This window comes from Mandrillus leucophaeus, unplaced genomic scaffold, assembly GCF_000951045.1.
Source record: "Mandrillus leucophaeus isolate KB7577 unplaced genomic scaffold, Mleu.le_1.0 Scaffold1362, whole genome shotgun sequence".
In the NCBI taxonomy this organism is placed as follows: Eukaryota; Metazoa; Chordata; class Mammalia; order Primates; family Cercopithecidae; genus Mandrillus; species Mandrillus leucophaeus.
In genome coordinates, this window is record NW_012101324.1 from 154,949 (window position 1) to 174,873 (window position 19,925).

At 37.5% G+C, this 19,925-nt stretch overlaps 1 protein-coding gene and 2 pseudogenes across 3 annotated transcripts in view; 1 reads left to right on the top strand and 2 right to left on the bottom strand.

The window, feature by feature from the left end:
* LOC105534551 overlaps positions 1-612 on the top strand; it is a 3,455-nt pseudogene extending 2,843 nt beyond the window's left edge.
* Positions 1-19,925, bottom strand: part of EFCAB13 (EF-hand calcium binding domain 13) — a 126,800-nt gene that overhangs the window by 78,332 nt on the left and 28,543 nt on the right. The window contains exons 8-9 of one of the 2 annotated variants that reach the window (XM_011973264.1): positions 11,546-11,689; positions 3,535-3,606 (exon numbers count right to left, since the gene is read on the bottom strand). In XM_011973264.1, the coding sequence (XP_011828654.1) occupies positions 3,535-3,606; positions 11,546-11,689 (216 nt within the window). The remainder of the gene's footprint in view (positions 1-3,534; positions 3,607-11,545; positions 11,690-19,925) is intronic. The other variant, XM_011973266.1, reaches the window with a different exon arrangement.
* LOC105534544 lies at positions 4,935-6,428 on the bottom strand (annotated as a pseudogene). The gene has a single exon (XR_001005297.1). The product of XR_001005297.1 is annotated as a UDP-N-acetylhexosamine pyrophosphorylase pseudogene (transcript).

Below are 19,925 nucleotides of genomic sequence, written 5' to 3' on the forward strand. Positions count from 1 at the left end.
AGTGAACTAGTGAAGAGGATCTTGAATTTCTTAATGCATCCAAAGCCTTCTGGCAAACCATTGCCAAAATCTAAAAAAACTTCTAGCAAAGGCAGTAAAAAGGAACGGAACAGTTCTGGAATGGCAAGAAAGGCTAAGCGAACCAAACATCCTGAAATTCTGTCAGATGTATCTGGTAGTGATGAAGATGAAAAGAAAAACAAGTAAGAGTCTTCAGATGATGAAGATAAAGAAAGTGAAGAGGAGCCACCAAAAAAAGACAGCCAAAAGAGGAAAACCTAAACAGAAAGCTACTTCTAAAAGTAAAAAATCTGTGAAAAGTGCCAATGTTAAGAAAGCAGATGGCAGCACCACCAAGAAGAATCAAAACAGTTCCAAAAAAGAAAGTGAGTCTGAGGACAGTTCAGATGATGAACCTTTAATTAAAAAGTTGAAGAAACCCCCTACAGATGAAGAATTAAAGGAAACAATAAATTACTGGCCAGTGCTAACTTGGAAGAAGTCACAATGAAACAGATTTGCAAAAAGGTCTATGAAAATTATCCTACTTATGATTTAACTGAAAGAAAAGATTTCATAAAAACAGCTAATGTAAAAGAGCTAATTTCTTGAGATAGAGGACAGAGAAGATGACTTGTTCCCATAGATTCGAAGATCTGATTTATACCATTACACCAGCAAAGAGAATGTAATTCCTTTTCTAAATCCTTTTTAAGCAACGATAGAACTTACTGCTGACCTCATTATCTTGAGTGTTATGTGAATTTGAGTTTGCTATTTTAAATTGCATTTCTATGACATTTTTAGTTAAAATCTTGCATGGCATTAATTAATCTTGCTTTTATAGTTGTATTTTGTACATTTTGGGTTTCTTTATATAAGGTCATAGATTCTTGAACTGTCGTGGTTTTTAGTGCACTTAATATTAGCTTGCTTAAGGCACACTTTTAATCAAGTAGAACAAAAACTATTATGACTGGGATTTATACACACAGAGATTGCAGTATTTAGTATATGAAATATTTTGAATACACATCTCTGTCAGTGTGAAAATTCAGTGGCAGTGTGTCCATCATATTAAAAATATACAAGCTACAGTTGTCCAGATGACTGAATTGGAACTTTTCTCCTGCATGTGTATATATGTCAGATTGTTAGCATGACAAAAGTGATAGGTGTTATTTTTGTATTTTTAAAAAACAATTTGTTGTATATAAAGTTTTTTTATTTCTTTTGTGCAGACCACTTTTTAAACTCACATAGGTAGGTATCTTTACAGTTGTAGACTATGGAATGTCAGTGTTCAGCCAGACAGTATGATGGAGCAGGGAAAGTCAATTCAGTGATGAAACACTGAAGGAACAGTTATCCTGCTTTGCTTGAAAGTGTCATCAATTTGTAATTTTAGTATTAACTCTGTAAAAGTGTCTGTAGGTACGTTTTATATTAAGGACAGACCAAAAATCAACATATCAAAGCTTCAAAAACTTTGGGAAAGGGTGGGATTAAGTACAAGCACACTTGGCTTATAGTAAATGAACCAATTTTTATTAACTGCTTTTGCCCATATAAAATGCTGATATTTACCGGAAACCTAGCCACCTTCATGATTACGATTAAAGTACCAGATTATAATGCCAGAATATAATGTGCAAGTAATCGTGGATATCTCTGACAGAGTGTGTCTCAAAAATAATATACTTTTACATTAAAGAAATTTAATGTTTCTCTGGAGTTGGGGCTCTGGCTTTTAAAGTTTGGCTAATCAGTGTTGATTCTAGATGATCAACATAATGGACCACTCCTGAATGAGACTAATTTTGTCTTTCAATTTACTGTCTTAAATCAGTTTATTAAATCTGAATTTTAAAACATGCTGCTTATGACAGAATGACACATTTGATGTACCAATTAAGTGTTGAAAAATATCTTTGCATCATAGAACAGAAATATATATGTTGAATGTTAACAGGTATTTTCACAGGTTTGACTTGTTTGATAGTTACTTAGACACTAGGGAAAGGTAAATAGAAGTGAACAAAATAAGCAACTAAATGAGACCTAATAATTGGCCTTTGATTTTAAATATTTAATTTGTTCTTATAAATCTTGTCAATAAAATTAATCTAAATCAAAAAAAAAAAAAAAAAAAAAAGCCGGGCACAGTGGTTCACACCTATAATCCCAGCACTTTGGGAGGCCGAGGCAGGTGGATCACCTGAGGTCAGAAGTTCAAGACCAGCCGGCCAATATGTTGAAACCCCGTCTCTACTAAAAATACAAAAATTAGCCAGGCATGGCCATGCATGCCTGTAATCCCAGCTACTCAAGAGACTGAAGCAGGAGAATCGCTTGAACCCAGGAGGCAGAGGTTGCAGTGAGCTGAGATCACACCACTGCTCTGCAGCCTAGGTGACACAGCATGACTCCATCTCAAAAAAAAATGGACACAGAGACCAATGGAACAGAATAAAGGACCCAGAAATAAAGTCACATATTTACACCCAACTGATCAACTGTTGGTTTATGCCCAACAGAGCAACAAAGCCAACAAAGCAGTCAAGAATGTACACTGAGGAAAGGATACCCTCTTCAATAAATGGTGCTGGGAAAAGTGGATAACCATATGCAGAAGAATGAAACTAAACCCCTATCTGTCATCATATACAAAAAACAACTCAAGCTGGATTAAAAACTTAAACATAAGACCTGAAACTAAAAAACTGTTTGATGATAACATAGGGAGAAGTCTACAGGACATTGGTCTAGGCAAAGATTTTATGACTAAGATCTCAAAAGCACCAGCCACAAAAACAAAAATAGACGAATGAGACTATATTAAACCAAAAAGCTTCGCACAGCAAAAGAAATAACAGAATGAAGAGACAACCTCTTGAATGGGAGAAAATATTTGCAAACTATTCATCTGAGAAGGGATTAATATCCAGAATTTATAAGGAATTCAAACAACTCAACAGTGGGGAAAAAAAAAAAAAAACCTTTAAAAACTGGGCAAAGAGCCAGACGTGGTGGCTCACGCCTATAATCTCAGCACTTTGGGAGGCTGAGGCAGGTGGATCACCTGATGTCAGGAGTTCAAGACCAGCCTGACCAACATGGTGAAACCCTCTCTCTACTAAAAATACAAAACTAGCTGGGCATGGTGGCATATGCCTGTAACCCCAGTTACTTCAGAGGCTGAGGCAGGAGAATCACTTGAGCCCAGGAGGCAAAGGTTGCAGTGAGCCAAGATCGCGCCACTGCACTCCAGCCTGGGCAACAAGTGCAAAACTCCATCTCAAAATAATTAATTAATTAATTAATTGATAACTGGGCAAAGAACGTGCATAGACATTTCTAAAAAGAAGACATGTAAATAGCATTTTGAGTATTATATTTTATCTCCCTGATTTAAGAGGGTAAATTATTCAGAGGTTTTCAAAATCCTTTATAAAATAAAACTTATAAATTAAGATTTAATGTAAAGACTTTAATTATAAACAAAACTTATCATAGCAACACGAGGTCACTTACGAACATCCTCATACTGTTCCTGTAGCTCATTCAAAATAAATATAATATCCCCAATATCCACCATGTGGTTACCTGTAATAGAATAAGTTCAAATACTGTATTTACTTTTGAACATAGATATATCTGCCATCCTATTCTAACATGAAAACACCACAGAATGTGTGGCAAGTAGGAACAAAGAGCCAACTATTACAAGTTCTGAATAGAATCTGAAATCATGAATTGATAACTCAGTACACACTAAAACATAAGAGTAAGGCCATGGTCTTTTCTCCTTAATAAAACAGTTTTTCATCAAAAGAAATAGTCATATTTTAAGCTCTCATGCTAATCAGGATATTTTCTCATTTTACATGTTTTTTAGAGTTTATTACAGGTATTTACTTACTCTTTTGACTTCATTTCTAGATTGTGAACTCCTCAAGAACAGAGGATGTGTTTTTCATTTTTTTCCCCAATGCCTCGCAAAGCACCTACTTCTTATCACTAAAAATTATTTTTGACTGAACAAAATATACAGAAGGCAATAAAAAACAATGCAATTCTACATAGTGAATAGCAGACAATGATTTACTTTGTACCTTCTCCATGTCCAGCACTCTCATAACTTCCCACTATTCCTGCCCCTGCCCGTCAAAGACCATTTTTCTTCTTGAATAATGCATGAATGAGGATGTGTTCAGATGCAGTGACCTTGAATAATGTCATTTCAATTGTGCACAGAGATAGAAAACGCTTTGCTCAATAATTCTTGCCTCCAAATATTTGATTTTGTTTGCCATCCAAGATGAAAAAGACTGAAAATTTACTTATCTATCTATAATAGTGATTTTTTTTTCTTCAGTCTATTCATAAAAAATCAACTGCTCAATAATATGCATAAGTGAAAACTCTGAGAGGAAGAAGCAAATTTTTATTGTTTTCCACAGACAGGAAGATAAGTTTATTTTACTGTCCAATTATTTCATTTAAAAAGTTTAATGTTTGATAAAATAAACTTTTGGTATCATAGAAACCTTTCAACATCTACAATGACATATTATTACTATGCACAACTTCAAAAACAAATGCCTCCAGCTCCAAGTAAAGTGATGTTGAACATCCTGACTATAGTTCAGCTGTAGGAAATTTCTTGGATTGCCAATGGTTTCCTTGCCTTGGAAAAAAATACACAATTGAAAAATATAAATAAGACCTTCAATGAGTTGAGAATTATAAAAATGCTATCTGAAGTTCAGTCATCTAGATCTTAGGAAGTTTGCAGTAGCTATAAGAGTTCAACAAGCAAAATAAAACCCTGTGGATATTTAAACTTCAGTCATCCAGGAGGTCCTATAGGTTCACAGTTGGTCTATCAAAAATAAAAGCTATTCCTATTGTGGTAGAACTTGGAATCAGGTTCATATTCCATTTTTCACCAGCTCATGAACTCCATTCTCATCGATGATTAAAGATGCATGGAATTCTACATCTGTACATAACTTTCTATTCCTTCCTCAGCATTAGAGATAAGAGGAGAAATTTCACACTGGACTGGTACATCATTGGAATCCTTTAAGTGGGAAATTGCTGGAAGATGAGAGCCATTTTCATCTATAAAGTGACCCCTGCATTGAGAACCCAGCAATAATGAAAGTGTGCCTTGCGGTAGTAAAATTGTCTTTCCCATTCTGACTGTCAGCATTCTTTAGTGTGGAAAAGTCATCTTCCCATAATATTTCATAAACCACAAACTTCTTTGCAAACTAGATGTCAAAGACAAATTTTTCCATACTGATTCCACTGGGTTTATCTGGCTTAATTAAGTGCTGTTGGGTATCCACATAAGGAATCTTCTTTTGAGCCACATGGTGCTGCAACTGAGGTTCATAAACATTGACAACATCCTCAGAAATGGTACGGTGAATAAATGGTTGGCAATATTCTCCACATTGAACGGCAATCATCCATTTGAGCTTTGTTTTTGAGTTGTTGCCAGGGAAACATCACTATATTCTACCACCTGGTAAACTCCATCCACTCGGCAAACCACTCCAACTGGTTCTGCAGGGTTTGTTTTCTCTACCACCTTTGCTCCACAGTCTGCTCCTTTCTGAATGCAAAATCCAATGAACCGTGGGCCTGCCACTTTTACTAATATGTTGTCAACACAATAGACATGAATGCTCCAAATGCCTCTTTGCACCATATCCTCCACAATATGCCAGGCTGCAAGAGCCCAATAAAGACCACCATTCTCATGTGGAGCAATAGAAACTTTGTTCTTCTCTTCCAAAATAATTTGCCCATCAAAACTCATGGCAGGGAGCATTCCTTGCTGAAAAAAGGATTATATTTTCTTTTCTTTTTAAACCAAAGTACTTGTGCTTGGTGAAGAACTCCTTGTAGATTCCGCTGTTCTGCCACTGATCATTATATGGAATAATGCATTTGTTGCCATAACATTTTTCAGCTAACTATTGTAGCTTCAGGATATGCTCTGCTTGAATCTGAAAAAGTGTCTTATGGGATGGCAAACCAACATCATACATCCCCTTTGGATATGCAATGAGTCTAGTCCCTTGTCCACCAACTAGAAAAACTGTTACTTTGTTCTGAGAAATCTGGAAAAGTTCTTTGCTTTCCCAGGCCTGGAGCTGATCTAGCTTCCCTGTAGCACTGCCCAGTACCTCTCGAGGGACAAGTTCCATTCACGCATCCACCTTTTCTTGATGAGAGGACTGGTTAAATCCTTCAATGGCCTTTTAGAAGAAGAAGTTCAGTTCCTCAAAGTTGAAGGCCTAGAGCTCTGCATAAAGTTCTACCTGTTGGGCTTCTTCAAGCTCACTCCAGACACGTAGTGGGTGTTCTTGCTCAGCTTTGGACAACCTGAGTTTGAGGTCATTAGTGTTCATAATGCTCTGATAGCCAAGCTTTGTGAAAATAGGGATGCAATGCATGTACCTACAAAGCTTCCTCAGTGCGACCACAGCTCCACCCGGCTCCTTCTGCGCTGGCATCCTGTGTCCCCTCTGAATATATACCCTCATCCTGGGCCATGGCAGCTGGGTGGGGCAGGCCGGGACCAGGGCCAAGGGGAGTGGCCCAGCCACCCTGCCCCTCTTGCCGCGACGAGAAGCAAATATTTAAATCAAAGAATAGTATCATTTTGGTGTTGGGTCCACCTGATTCACTCTGATTCTCTGAAAATTGGTAAACTATGTATTTCAGGTGCAGGCCTTTAAATCACTGCAAAGCAAGTACTATGTGTTTGAACCAATCAAAGAAATGCTAGACAAAATTGGTGCTAAATTGCCTTCTGATTAGAGACTGCTTCCTACATTCTGGTTTCTTATTTCCTTGGTATTTATCCTCATCCTAGTTTTGATTATAGTTCTAACACTTCCCATAATCTCCCCCAGTAACTGGCACTTAGGTAGATTGATTGCATGTCCCATGTTCTTAGATCATAGCTTAAGTCCTAAGACAACTCAAAGCTTCTTCAACCCACAAGCTCTTGAATCTGATCATTAAAAAGTATTCTGTTAGACCATACATGTATTAATCCAGTGGAAAAGGCCATCTTGCTTTTACCTGCTCTTCATTTAGAAAACTCCTTTCTCTGAACAGAAGTCCAGCCTCAACTAATAAGAGTGTGGTAGTCAACCATGTTCACAGATTCATTAGCTCTTGCTCAAATTTATTCCTTGCATCTATGCAATAATAAACACCTATCATGAAACTCCCAAACAAATATTACCTACTTAAATAGTCCCTAGTGGCCGAAGACACATTCCAGAATCTGAAATGACGATCTTGGTCCCTATCTGACTTAGCAAAACCTTAAAGAATGATTCCTGGTTGAAACTAAGGCAATCAATACGGTCATAGGTATCATTTATTTCCTAAGGGAAGCTCAAAACAGCCTCCTACTCTAAGGTATATAATTCTGGAAGAAATTCATCCTGGAAAACACAACTACCTACTGTGAGAGAAAAAAAAATGATCCTAATTATTAAGGTCATATATGCAAGGCAACATTACTCTGAAGGTACTAAGTGACCATTAACACTACATTTCTGTAATCTTCAGGTAGCTCCACAATATCAAAAGCCTCCTCTAGTAAAAACTGCACTAGTCACAACTTTCCAACCAGTTCAATTTTTCAGATCTCTAACGTCCATGAGAGAAAAAAAAACTGCTATACCAATACACTATTTCAGAAACCAAAATACCTGACCCTCTAAGAACTGCCATCAGCTGATTTTCCATATGGCACTTCTTGCCATATCTAAATAAAGCAAATCCTCCTTGGACTTTCCTGAAAATTTCAGAGGCATAATTCCTTCTCCCTCATTGTGAACACCTATAAAGATGAACATATTATCTACCTATCATCTTCAACAATATACCAAATACAAAAATAAGATGCTAGAACAGCACCTGCAGTGCTGTCTTCTTTTAGCAGGATAACTGTGTTATATTATTTCTTACTGCAAAATTCTGCTACAGAAAAATTAACATCTCCTACCTGGGTAACCCAAAATTGTTGGCATCCTGGGGTTAACTTTTCCTTTAACATTAAAATAGCTCAGACCCCAGAGCATACACTAACATAAATCAATACCTTGACCAAAATTTGAGGATTCCTGAGTCATTTGTACTCTTTTTGTTTATTTTAGGTTTGTTTCTCTATTCCCATGGACTCTTGATCTCACTCACATTATTGCCTTCTACAGGTGCAATCCTCTTTCTGCCCCAAGAAGATCCAACATAGAACCCATAGGTCTTTATCCTTGAAATCTCCCCACCAACAATATTAATACAAGTTTATTGTATATAACCAACTTTTACTGGTAATTTGCAATTGATGGGAGTAAGGGAGTTCTTAAGAAGCACAGCAAGCAACTACATACTATGGTCCTAAAGTTCTGTGGTTACTCTACCCTCACTCACTCTTAGGTTCTATCCATCTTCTTCCTCCACTACTGAGCCACCACTATATTTCAAATCAAATTCCTGTTGCTTTCTTATGTACAGTACTTTACCTTATCTTTTTGCTCAATCTAGATGTTTCCCGGTATGTTTTAACTCTCATAATCTAATATATCTATTAAGATGATTTTCCTGGTCAAAAGATAAGGACTTTCCTTATGAGGAATTTTGCCTCAAACTGCAGCCAGCTTGTTTATATGATAAAATGAAGAATATTTTGTTCTTTCTGATTGGAAGATGTGGCATGAGGAATCAGAATTATCCACTCATTCAACAAATATTTGTTGAGCGGTTAATATGTGCCATAAGCACCATGCTAGGTATTGAAGATACAGTATTAAGCTAAAGCAGACATGATATCTGCTCACCTGATGCTCAGTCTTATTTGAAACACCAATGTCAATCCAACAAAAATACAAATTTCAATTGTGAATCGTGCTATGAGAGTGTATAACATGAGAATCTGACCTACTCAGAGAGGTCTGGGAAAACATCCCTGAGGAAAAGACAGTTGAGTTTGGATCTAAAGTATAAGTAGGAATTAACTTACACTTTAAGGGGAGAGAAAGGTTTCAAGGAAGAGAGATGAACACATGCAACAGCCATTTGGCAAGAAGGGGCATGGTATGTAGTTGAAACTAAGAAGGCACAGAGAGCAAGGGAGAATATGGTCTCAGATAAAGATGAAGATCTGGGTAAAAGCCAGAACATGCAAGGCCCTGTAAACCACACTAAAAGAGTTATTTATCCCAAGAGGTATTATTAGATTTCATGTGAGGAGAATAACATGATCAGACCTGTATTTGAACGAAGATCATTACAGCTGCACTGTAAAGGAATATAAGAGTGGATAGGGGTATATTTGTTAGGATGAACTGCAATGGTCCTGAGGAAAGGTTATGTGAACTTGGACTAAGATAGGAAGATAAAGAGAAATAAATCAGGCTGGGCGTGGTGGCTCAAGCCTGTAATCCCAGCACTTTGGGAGGCCGAGACGGGCGGATCACAAGGTCAGGAGATCGAGACCATCCTGGCTAACATGGTGAAACCCCGTCTCTACTAAAAATACAAAAATTAGCTGGGCGTGGTAGCACGTGCCTGTAATCCCAGCTACTTGGAGGCTGAGGCAGGAGAACCATTTGAACCAGGGAGTCGGAGGTTGCAGTCAGCCAAGATCACACCACTGCACTACAGTCTGGCAACAGAGAGGAGTAAAAAAAAAAAAGAGAGAGAGAGAGAAATGGAAAGACTTAAGAGATATCTATCTTATATACAGAAAAAAAAGGAAAAGTTTTTAAAAAGATATATCGAAGACTTTAAATAAGGGAACTATTGCATGAGGAATAGAGAAGTAGAGTTGTTAAGGATGACTCTCAGGTTTCTACCTCACCCTTCTTGTGTCTATTCTAGGTGCCAAGCACTGTGATGTGTATATTTAATTCCTATAACAAGTCTATAAAATTAGTATCATTTGTCCAATATACCTCCCCAAATAAAGCAGGAGACCTGGAGACCGAGACCAGAACTCCACAAGCAAAAAGCAAAGTACTGCAGCTGTTTCATATATGATTTCTGTTGTTCCTGGTAGGGCATGCCCTAAAGGCTTAAGATTAGGCTTTAAAATCCCCATTTTACATTTTCATACCCCATCATATCCTTCCACTCATGCCTCACCCCAGAGCCCACCATACCTGACTTCTTAATAGAACTCCATGTGGCTGGATTCTATCTCCAGACCACATATCAGCAACCAAAAGCCCACTACAAAACCACCATTAATAAATGACAAAAACTAGTGGAAGCCCACTCAGAAAGATGTCATGTCTGAGTATTTTTCTGCCATATTTACACAAACTGTTCCTTTGGCTTAAGATGTTTTTCTCACTCTTCACTACCACCTTCAACTACTTAATTCATACTGATCCTTCAAGATTCAGCTCAGACATCAGTTCCTCTGGTAATCTTTCCCCAAGGCTTCCAGTATGTATTAGCAGCCTATGTACACTCTATTATAGTATTTGCCATGGAGCATTTTAATTTTTGGTTTGCTTAGTTTTTTCCACACTTGAATGTGAGTTCCCTCAAAAAAAAAAAAAAAAAAAAAAAAAGGGAAGAAGAAGAAGTGTGTTTTATTCATCTTTGCATCACCTAGCACAGTTCCAGGCATAGTAGATATTAAATGACTATCTGATTCATTAAGTGAATGAATCAGGCTGGGCCCAGTGGCTCATGCCTGTAATTCCAGCTACTCAGCAGGCTGAGGCAGGAGGATCACTTGTGGCCAGAAATTTGAGACCAGCCTAGGAAACATAGCAAGACCTCATCTCTACAAAATAAAAATTAGCCTGGCATGATGGCACACACCTATAGTCCTAGCTATTCAGGAAGATGAGGTGGGAGGATTACTGAGCCTAGGAGGTCAAGATTACAGCAAGCTATGATCGCGACATTGCACTACAGCCTGGGCAACAGAGTGAGGCTCTAAAAATAATAAAATAATAAAATGAATCAATCAATTAATCACTAATTATTATAGGACATCCTCTGGTTACAAGTAAACATGTAATACAAAACACCTGCTAAATATTTTTATCATGTTTAAAGCAATCCGCATTGTACAGAGAGTAACTGAAGGGCATAGCAAAATTGTTTAATCAAAGCTACATAATAAAGTTGAGAATTCAAGAAATTTAGGTCTTCTAACTTGTGGAGTCAATGCCCTCGACACTACAAGAAACTACTTCTCCACAAAGACCAGAAATGACTTGGAAAAGAGATATAAGGCTGAATTCTTTTAAAATTCATTTTACTCTTTTACCAAACATACCAAACTATAACAATTTTAGAAACTTCTCACTTAATTTTTCTAGACTATTTCTTACTATAGACACCAGTAAACAGTGTCAATGGCAAAAGGTAAGAATCAAGAGAAAAAAGGAGAAGCAAAGGACAGATCACAAAATTGATATCCAGAAAAAAAATGTATGAATACATGCACACATATATTTACATATATATTTCAATGCAAATAACTCACTGTCAATATAGGTATGTTTTATCACTTCTTCTAAAATTTCAGGGTTTATAGGGATACCCATGCTATCCAAAACACCAAATATTTCATCAGTTGAAACTCGACCACCTTTTATCCTACAGAAAATCTTCAAGGCATCCCAGAATGCTGCAAAAAACAAATTAGTATACCATGAGAATCAATAGCTTTTCTTGGAAAAGGAGGTGACTTTGTGTCAATAGCCCACTAAGGGAAAATAACCTTATACAAGCACGGGATTTTATAAATATTTATCAACAAGTAAATCACTGTTATAAAATAACTTTATAATAGTGACTAAAACATTGGTCTTTTTTTCTCCATAGGAATTTCATATTCTTATGTTAACAATCCTTAGCATATAAAATGAATTGAAAAGAACCTGGTCAGAAGGAAATATTCAGCGTGACCCTGACTAGCAAACCAAATCTGGGGCTCCCCAAGACATCTACTTCTGAATCTTAGATTCTATAATTTTAGAACAATTTAACTAAAATAAATTAAATACCAAATCACTTTATCATTTTCTAAAATTTGTAGTCACATCAGAGAGCTCAGTATATTTTTAATTTTAAAAAGAAAATATTCAGATAAATTATAATTTTCCACAAAAAAACTTCCTTAAGAATTAAACAGATTGAAAGCCATGTTCAACTGCTAAATTTAAATTCTCCCTGATCACTACTAATTAGCCTTGACAAAAAAAAAAACACAATTCCCATGATCAATTTCAGACAGAAAATCACATTATAGTCAGACTAGATTTTCTTGAAATTCATCATATAATAAACTAACGATTACTAAGTTCTTTGATAAGTACAATCAAGGAGAAAAAGCTGGGCATTATTTATTCATTCAATTAGTCTTTTTTTAATTAATTAATTTTTTTAAGACAGGGTATCTGTCTATAGCCCAGGCTGGAATGCAATCACACAATCTCAGCTTACTGCAACCTCTGCCTCCCCAGCTCAAACGATTCTCCCACCTCAGCCTGTTGAGTAGCTGGGACTACAGACACGTACTACTATACCCCGCTAACTTTTTTGTATTTTTGTAGAGATGGGGTTTTGCCATGTTGCCCAGGCTGGTCTCGAACTCCTGGGCTTAAGCGATCCACCCGCCTTGGCCTCCCAAAGTGTTGGGACTGCAGGCATGAGCCACCATGCCTGTCCTCAACTACTCATTATTGATCAAGTTAACAAAAATAGCAAAGGAAGGGACCTCCAGAAACCATCTCCTCCATAAAAGCAATGAGAACTCTGGCAGAAATTATCAGAACCAACTTGTTTCAAAACTCTGAAAATAAGCCAAAGGCTTGCAGTTATCCGAGGAATTTCTTCAAGAAAAATGACTGAGTCTCAACAAGAACAGTGAGCTTTGTGGCATTTTAACTTGCCCTATTCCCGTCTACCCATCTCCAGGTTCCCTGGAGCATTGAAAACCAGTACTCTACAATCATGATGACAATGTGTGTGTGCACTAATGAGGTGAGAAAGGCCTCTTTAAGCACAACTCAAAACTCAGACGACATAAAGAAAAAATAATAAATTTTGTGATAAAATGTAACAGTCCCATTCCAAAAAACAAGGACACCATTTCAAAATTAAAAGAGAAACCATAGACTAGAAGAAAACACTAGTAACATACATAACAAAGGATTAATAGCCAGAATATGAAAACTCCTACAAATCAATGAGATGAACAATCTAGTTTTTTAAATGAAAAGTATATGTGAAAAGGCAATTCATAGAAAAAATATATGAATGACCAGTAATTATATTAAAAGATTACTAATTTCATAATTGAGAAATACAATTAAACAAGATAGTTTCTGCAAATCAAGGTGGCAAAATTTCTTTTTCTCTTAAGAAAAAGATACTTGCATTTTTCCCTTTTATTTTTTTCTAGGGGGTCTCTTGATTTCTAACTGTATGCCTGATCTTTTTACTAGTTTCTATGAGACCTAGGTCCTTTGCTTCCACTCTGCCTAGTGATTGATAACTCATTTTGCCTTGACAAAACATAAATTATATGTATGTATGTGCATATAAAAAGAATTCTCGGGTCAGTATTAAATTGTAGCAATCTTAGAGGGGTTAAAGAAGGTCTTTCACATCTTTATACACATATATTGCTTGGATATTTTATTAAAACAATATATTCAAGAATTATGTGTGTTCTTTTAAAAGAAAAAAAAGAAACCTGAGAGTTCTTGATTAGTCTCAGAACACTATGTCCATAAACAGAAAATAAGGTCAAAATAGGAAACCAGGACTTGAAAAATCAAGGAATATAGGGAAGTAAATAAGCTATTCTCAGTTGTAATTCAAAAAGTGGTCCCTACGCGCTGCTCTGTCTGTCCCAGTAGAAGTTGCAAATTAGTCCTGCCTCCTATCCACCATTTTTCCCTATTGTCTGGATCTCAACTTACATTTTTTTCTGACTATAGATTTATATGTGTGTTTGGACTCCTAAGTACTGACCACAGATACATACATATAATTTATGTTTTGTAGCAGGGCACGGTGGCTCATGCCTGTAATCCCAGCACTTTGGGAGGCTGAGATGAGGCAGTGGATCACCTGAGGTTAGGAGTTCAAGACCAGCCTGGCCAACATGGTGAAATCCCACTTCTATGAAAAATATAAAAATTAGCCAGGCGTGGTGGTTTGCGCTTGTAATCCCAGCTACTCGGGAGGCTGAGGCAGGAGAATTGCTTGAACCAGGTAGGCAGAGGTTGCAGTGAGCGAGATCGCGCCATTGCACTCCAGCCTGGGCAACAAGAGTGATATTACATCCAAAAAAATAATAGTAATTTATGCTTTGTCAAGGCAAAATGAATTATCAAAAGGTCAAAATAGGAAACCAGGACTTGAAAAATCAAGAAACATAGGAAAGTAAATAAGCTATTCTAAGTTGTGATTCAAAAAGTGGTAAGTAGACACTCACATCGTGAACTTTTGTGCCAAGAACTACTGCAGGAATATACCAGGAAAGCCAAGAGAATCCACAGACCCCTTGAAAGAGGTGGATGCCCTTGCAGGCTCTGTGGGACAGCCAAGTAATTGTGAGTCTGCTTGCTTTCTCAGTGGGGAGGCTTGTAGCCTGGGGCAAGTTCTCATCCCTGTTCACTGCCTGCCTGGAAATAAACTGTGCTATAGGTGAAGCACAGTGGGAGTGACACCAGTCTTTCAGACTGTGGGCTGCGTGGAAGCTGAGTGAGGCCTATCACTGCTGGTTTTCCCCCACTTCCCTGGTGACCTGTCAGGCAGCAGAGGCAGCCATAATCCTCCCAGGAACATAACTCCATTGGCCTGGGAACCACACCCTCACCCCGACAGCAGCTGCAGCAAGGCCCACTCAAAGAGAGTTTGAGCTCAGACATGCCTAACCTGCCCCACCTGATGGTCTTTCTCTACCAATCCTGGTAGCAGAAAACAAAGAATATATCTCTTGAGAGCTCTATGGCCCTGCCCACCACCTGACCCTAGGGCAAGCTTGTAATCTCCCTGTACTACTACAGCTGATGTGCTCTTGAAAGTGCCACCTCCTGGCTGGAGGCCAACCAGCACAAAACCAGCACACTAAACAAAAATACAACCAAGGACCCTAACAGAGTCCACTTCATTCCCCTGCTTCCTCCATTGGTGCAGGTGCTGGTATTCACAGCTGAGAGACCTGAAGATGGAACACATCACAGGACTCTTTGCAGACACTCTCCAATACCAGTCTGGAGTCTGGTAGCTCCACTGGGTGGCTAGATCCAAAAGAGAAATAACAATCACTGCAGTTTGGCTCTCAGGAAGCCCCTTGTTCAGGAAGCCCTATGTCTCAGGAAGCCCCTAGGGGAAGGGGAAGAGCACCAAATCAAGGGAGCACTCTGAGGGACAAAAGAATCTGAATAGCAGCCCTTGAGTCCCAGAGCTTCCCTCTGACATAGTCTACCCAAATGAGAAGGAACCAGAAAAACAATTCTGGTAATATGACAAAATAACGTTCTTTTACATCTCCAGAAGATCACACTCCAAAGTTTAGCAGCAATGGATACAAATCAAGATGAAATCTCTAAATTGCCAGAAAAATAATTCAGAAGGTCAATTATTAGGCTAATCAGGAGGCACCAGAGAAAGGTGAAGTCTAACTTAAAGAAATAAAAAAAAAAAGATACTGGATATGTATGGGAAAATCTCCAGTGAAATAATATAAATAAAAATCAATCATAACTTCTGGAAATGAAGGACACACTTAGAGAAATGCAAAATGAGCTGAAAAGTCTCAGTAATAGAATCAAATAAGTAAAAGAAAAAACTTCAGAGCATGAAGGCAAGGTTTTCTAATTAACCCAATACAACAAAAACAAAGAATAAAGAATTTTTTTAAATGAACAGGCCGGGTGTGGTGGCTCAGTCCTGTAATCCCAGCACTTTGGGAGGCCGAGGCAGGTGGATCATGAGGTCAAGAGATCGAGGCCATCCTGGCCAACCTGGTGAAACCCCGTCTCTACTAAAAATACAAAAATTAGCTGGGTTTGGTGGCATGCACCTGTAGTCCCAGCTACTCGGGAGGCTGAGGTAGGAGAATCATTTGAACCTAGGAGGCAGAGGTTGCAGTAAGCCAAGATCGCATCACTGCACTCCAGCCTGGCAACAGAGCAAGAAAAAAAAAAAAAAAAGAACAAAGCCTCCAGGAAGTTTGGGATTACTTTAAATTACCAAGTCTAAGGATAATTGGTGTTTCCAACTATGCAGCCATAAAAAAGGATGAGTTAATGTAGGGACATGGATGAAGCTGGAAACCATCATTTTCAGCAAACTAACGCAAGGACAAAAAACCAAACACTGCATGTTCTCACTCATAGGTGGGAATTGAACAATAAGGACACTTGGACACAGGAAGGGGAACATCACACACTGGGGCCTGTCATGGGGTGGGGTGAGGGGGGAGGGATAGCATTAGGAGATATACCTAATGTAAATGATGAGTTAATGGGTGCAGCACACCAACGTGGCATATGTATACATATGTAACAAACCTGCACATTGTACACGTGTACCCTAGAACTTAAAAGTATAATTTAAAAAAAGAATAATTGGTGTTTCCAAAGCAGAAGAGAAATCTAAATGTTTGTTGAAACATATTTGAGGGAATAATCAAGAGAAACTTCCCCAACCTTGTGAGAGATCTAGATATCCAAATACAAAAAGCTCAAAGAACACCTAAGAAATTCATCTCAAAAAGATCATGACCTTGGCACAAAGTCATCAGGTTATCTAAAGTCAAGATGAAGGAAAGAATCTTAAGAGCTGTGAGGCAAAAGCATCAGGTAACCTATAAAGGAAAACCTATCAGATTAATAGCAGATTTCTCAGCAGAAACCCTACAAGCTAGAAGAGATTGGGTCCTATCTTTAGCCTCCTTAAACAAAACAATTATCAGCCAAGAATTTTGTATCCAGTGAAACTAAGCTTCATAAATGAAAGAAAAATACAGTCTTTCTTCAAACAAATGCTGAGAGAATTTGCCATTACCAAGCCAGCACTACTGACTGCTAAAAGAACTGCTAAAAGGAGCTCTAAATCTTGAAACAAATCCTCAAAATACACCAAAATAGAATCTCCTTAAAGCATCAATTTCACAGGACCTATGAAACAACAACACAGGAAAAAAAAAGAAAAAAAAAAAAAAGCAAGATATTCAATCAACAACTAGCACATTGAATAGTACCTCACATCTCAGTACTAACATTGAATGTAAATGGTCTAAATGCTCCACTTAATAGAGAATGGCAGAATGGATAAGAATTCACCAACCAAGTATCTGCTGTCTTCAAGAGACTCACCTGACACTTAAGGACTCACTCACATAAACCTACGGTAAAGGGGTGGAAAAAGATATTCCATGCAAATGGACATCAAAAGCAAGCAGGAGTAGCTATTCTTATATCAGACAAAACAAACTTAAAGCAACAGCAGTTTAAAAAGGCAAAGAGGGACATTATATAATAATAGGACTTGTCTAACAGGAAAGTATCACAATCCTAAATATATATGCACCTAACATTGGAGCTCCCAAATTTATAAAACAGTTACTACTAGACCTAAGAAATGAGACAGACAGCAACAATAGTAGGGGGCTTCAATACTCCACTGACAGCATTAGACAGGTCATCAAGACAGAAAGTCAACAAAGAAACAATGGACTTAAACTACACGCTAAAAAAAATTGATCTAACAGAAATTTATAGAACATTCTACCCAATAAATGCAGAATATGAATTCTATTCATCAGCACACGGAACATCCTCCAAGATAGACCGTATGGTAGGCCACAAAACAAGACTCAACAAATTTAAGAAAATTAAAATTACAGCAAGTACTCTTGCTACAGTGAAATAAACTAGAAATCAACTCCAAAAGGAACCCTCAAAACCATGCAAATGCAGGGAAATTAAATAATCTGCTCCTGAATAATCATTGAGTCAACAATGAAATCAAGATAGAAATTTAAAAATTCTTTGAACTGAACAATAATAGTGACACAACCTATCAAAACCTCTGGGATACAGCAAAAGCAGTATTAAGATAAAAGTTAATAGCATAAAATGACTACATCAAAAAGTCTGAAAGAACACAAATAGGCAATCTAAGGTCACACCTCAAGGAACTAGAGAAACAAGAACAAACCAAACCCAAACCTAGCAGAAGAAAAGAAATAAGCAAGATCAGAGAACTAAATGAAACTGAAACAAGAAAAAAATGTAAGTCAGAAACCAAGTAGACAAAAGAGAACTAGGCAAATCCTAATGCCATGGAGTCTATCAAAATGTCAAAAAGAAAAAGCAAGCCAAGCATCATATCTATATGGTTCACTGCTGCATATATAGGCATTAATGTTTATTACATGAATAAATAAGCATTGAAGAGTTTTTATTGCTTTTTACTTGCTGCTCGAGGACTATAAAGACTATCACATTCACATAGCCTTGATTCTAACAAAATAAAATCTGGGCCAGGTGCAGTGGCTCACGCCTATAATTCCAACACTTTGGGAGGCCAAGGCAGGCAGATCACTTGAGGTCAGGAGTTCAAAACCAGCCTGGCCAACATGGTAAAACCCCATCTCTACTAAAAATACAAAAATTTAGCCAGGCATAGTGATGCACCCCTGTAGTTCCAGTTACTTGGGAGGCTGAGGCAGGAGAATCCCTTGAACCTGGGAGGCAGAGGCTGCAGTGAGCCGAGATTGTGCCACTGCACTCCAGCCTGCCTGTGTGAGAGAGCAAGACTCCACCTCAAAAAAAATACATACATACATAAATAAACCATCTGATTCACTATAAAAGGAACATACCACAAAATAATAATGGCCATATATGACAAACCCGCAGCCAACATCCTTCTGAATGGGAAAATGTTTAAAGCATTCCCCCTAAGAACTGAAACAAAACTATTCACCACTTGTATTCAATATATTACTGGAAGCCCTACCCAGAGCAATCAGGCAAGAGAAAAAAAAAAAGAGGCATCCAAGTTGGAAAAGAGGAAGTCAAATTATGTCTGTTTGCTGATGATATAATCTTATACTGAGAAAACCCTAAAAACTCCTCCCAAAAAAAAAAACTCTTAGATTTGATAAACAAATTTGATAATGTTTAAGTAGATAAAATTGGTGGCATTTCTATACCCTAGTATCAAGCTGAGAACCAATCAAGAAGGCAATACCATTTAGCTTAGCTACAAAAACCAAAGTACCTAGGAATACATTTAACCAAAGAGGTGAAAGATCTCTACAAGGAAAACTACAAAACAGTGATGAAATAAACTATAGAGAACACAAACAAATGGGAAAACATCCCATGCTCATGGATCAGAAAATTAATATCGTTAAAATGACCATACTGCCCAAAGCAATCTACAGATTCAGTGCAATCTCTATCAAAATACCAATGTCATTTTTCAAGAAATAGAAAAAATAATCTTAAATTTTACGTGGAACTAAAGGAGCCCAAATAGCCAAAGTAATCCTAAGCAAAAGAACAAAGCTGGAGACATCACATTATACGGTAATATATCAAATTATACTGTAACAGTAACCAAAACAGCATGGTACTGCTATAAAAGTAGACACATAAATTGGTGGAACAGAAAAGAGAACTCAGAAATGAAGTTTCATATCTATAACCACTTGATCTTTGACAAAGTTGACAAAAACATACACTGGTGAAAGGACACTCTTTTCAATAAACGGTAAAGGGAAAATTGGACTGCCATTCGCAGAAGAATGAAACTAGACCCCTATCTCCCACCATATACAAAATCAACTCAAGATGGATCTAAACTTAAATGTAATACTCAAAGCTTTAAGA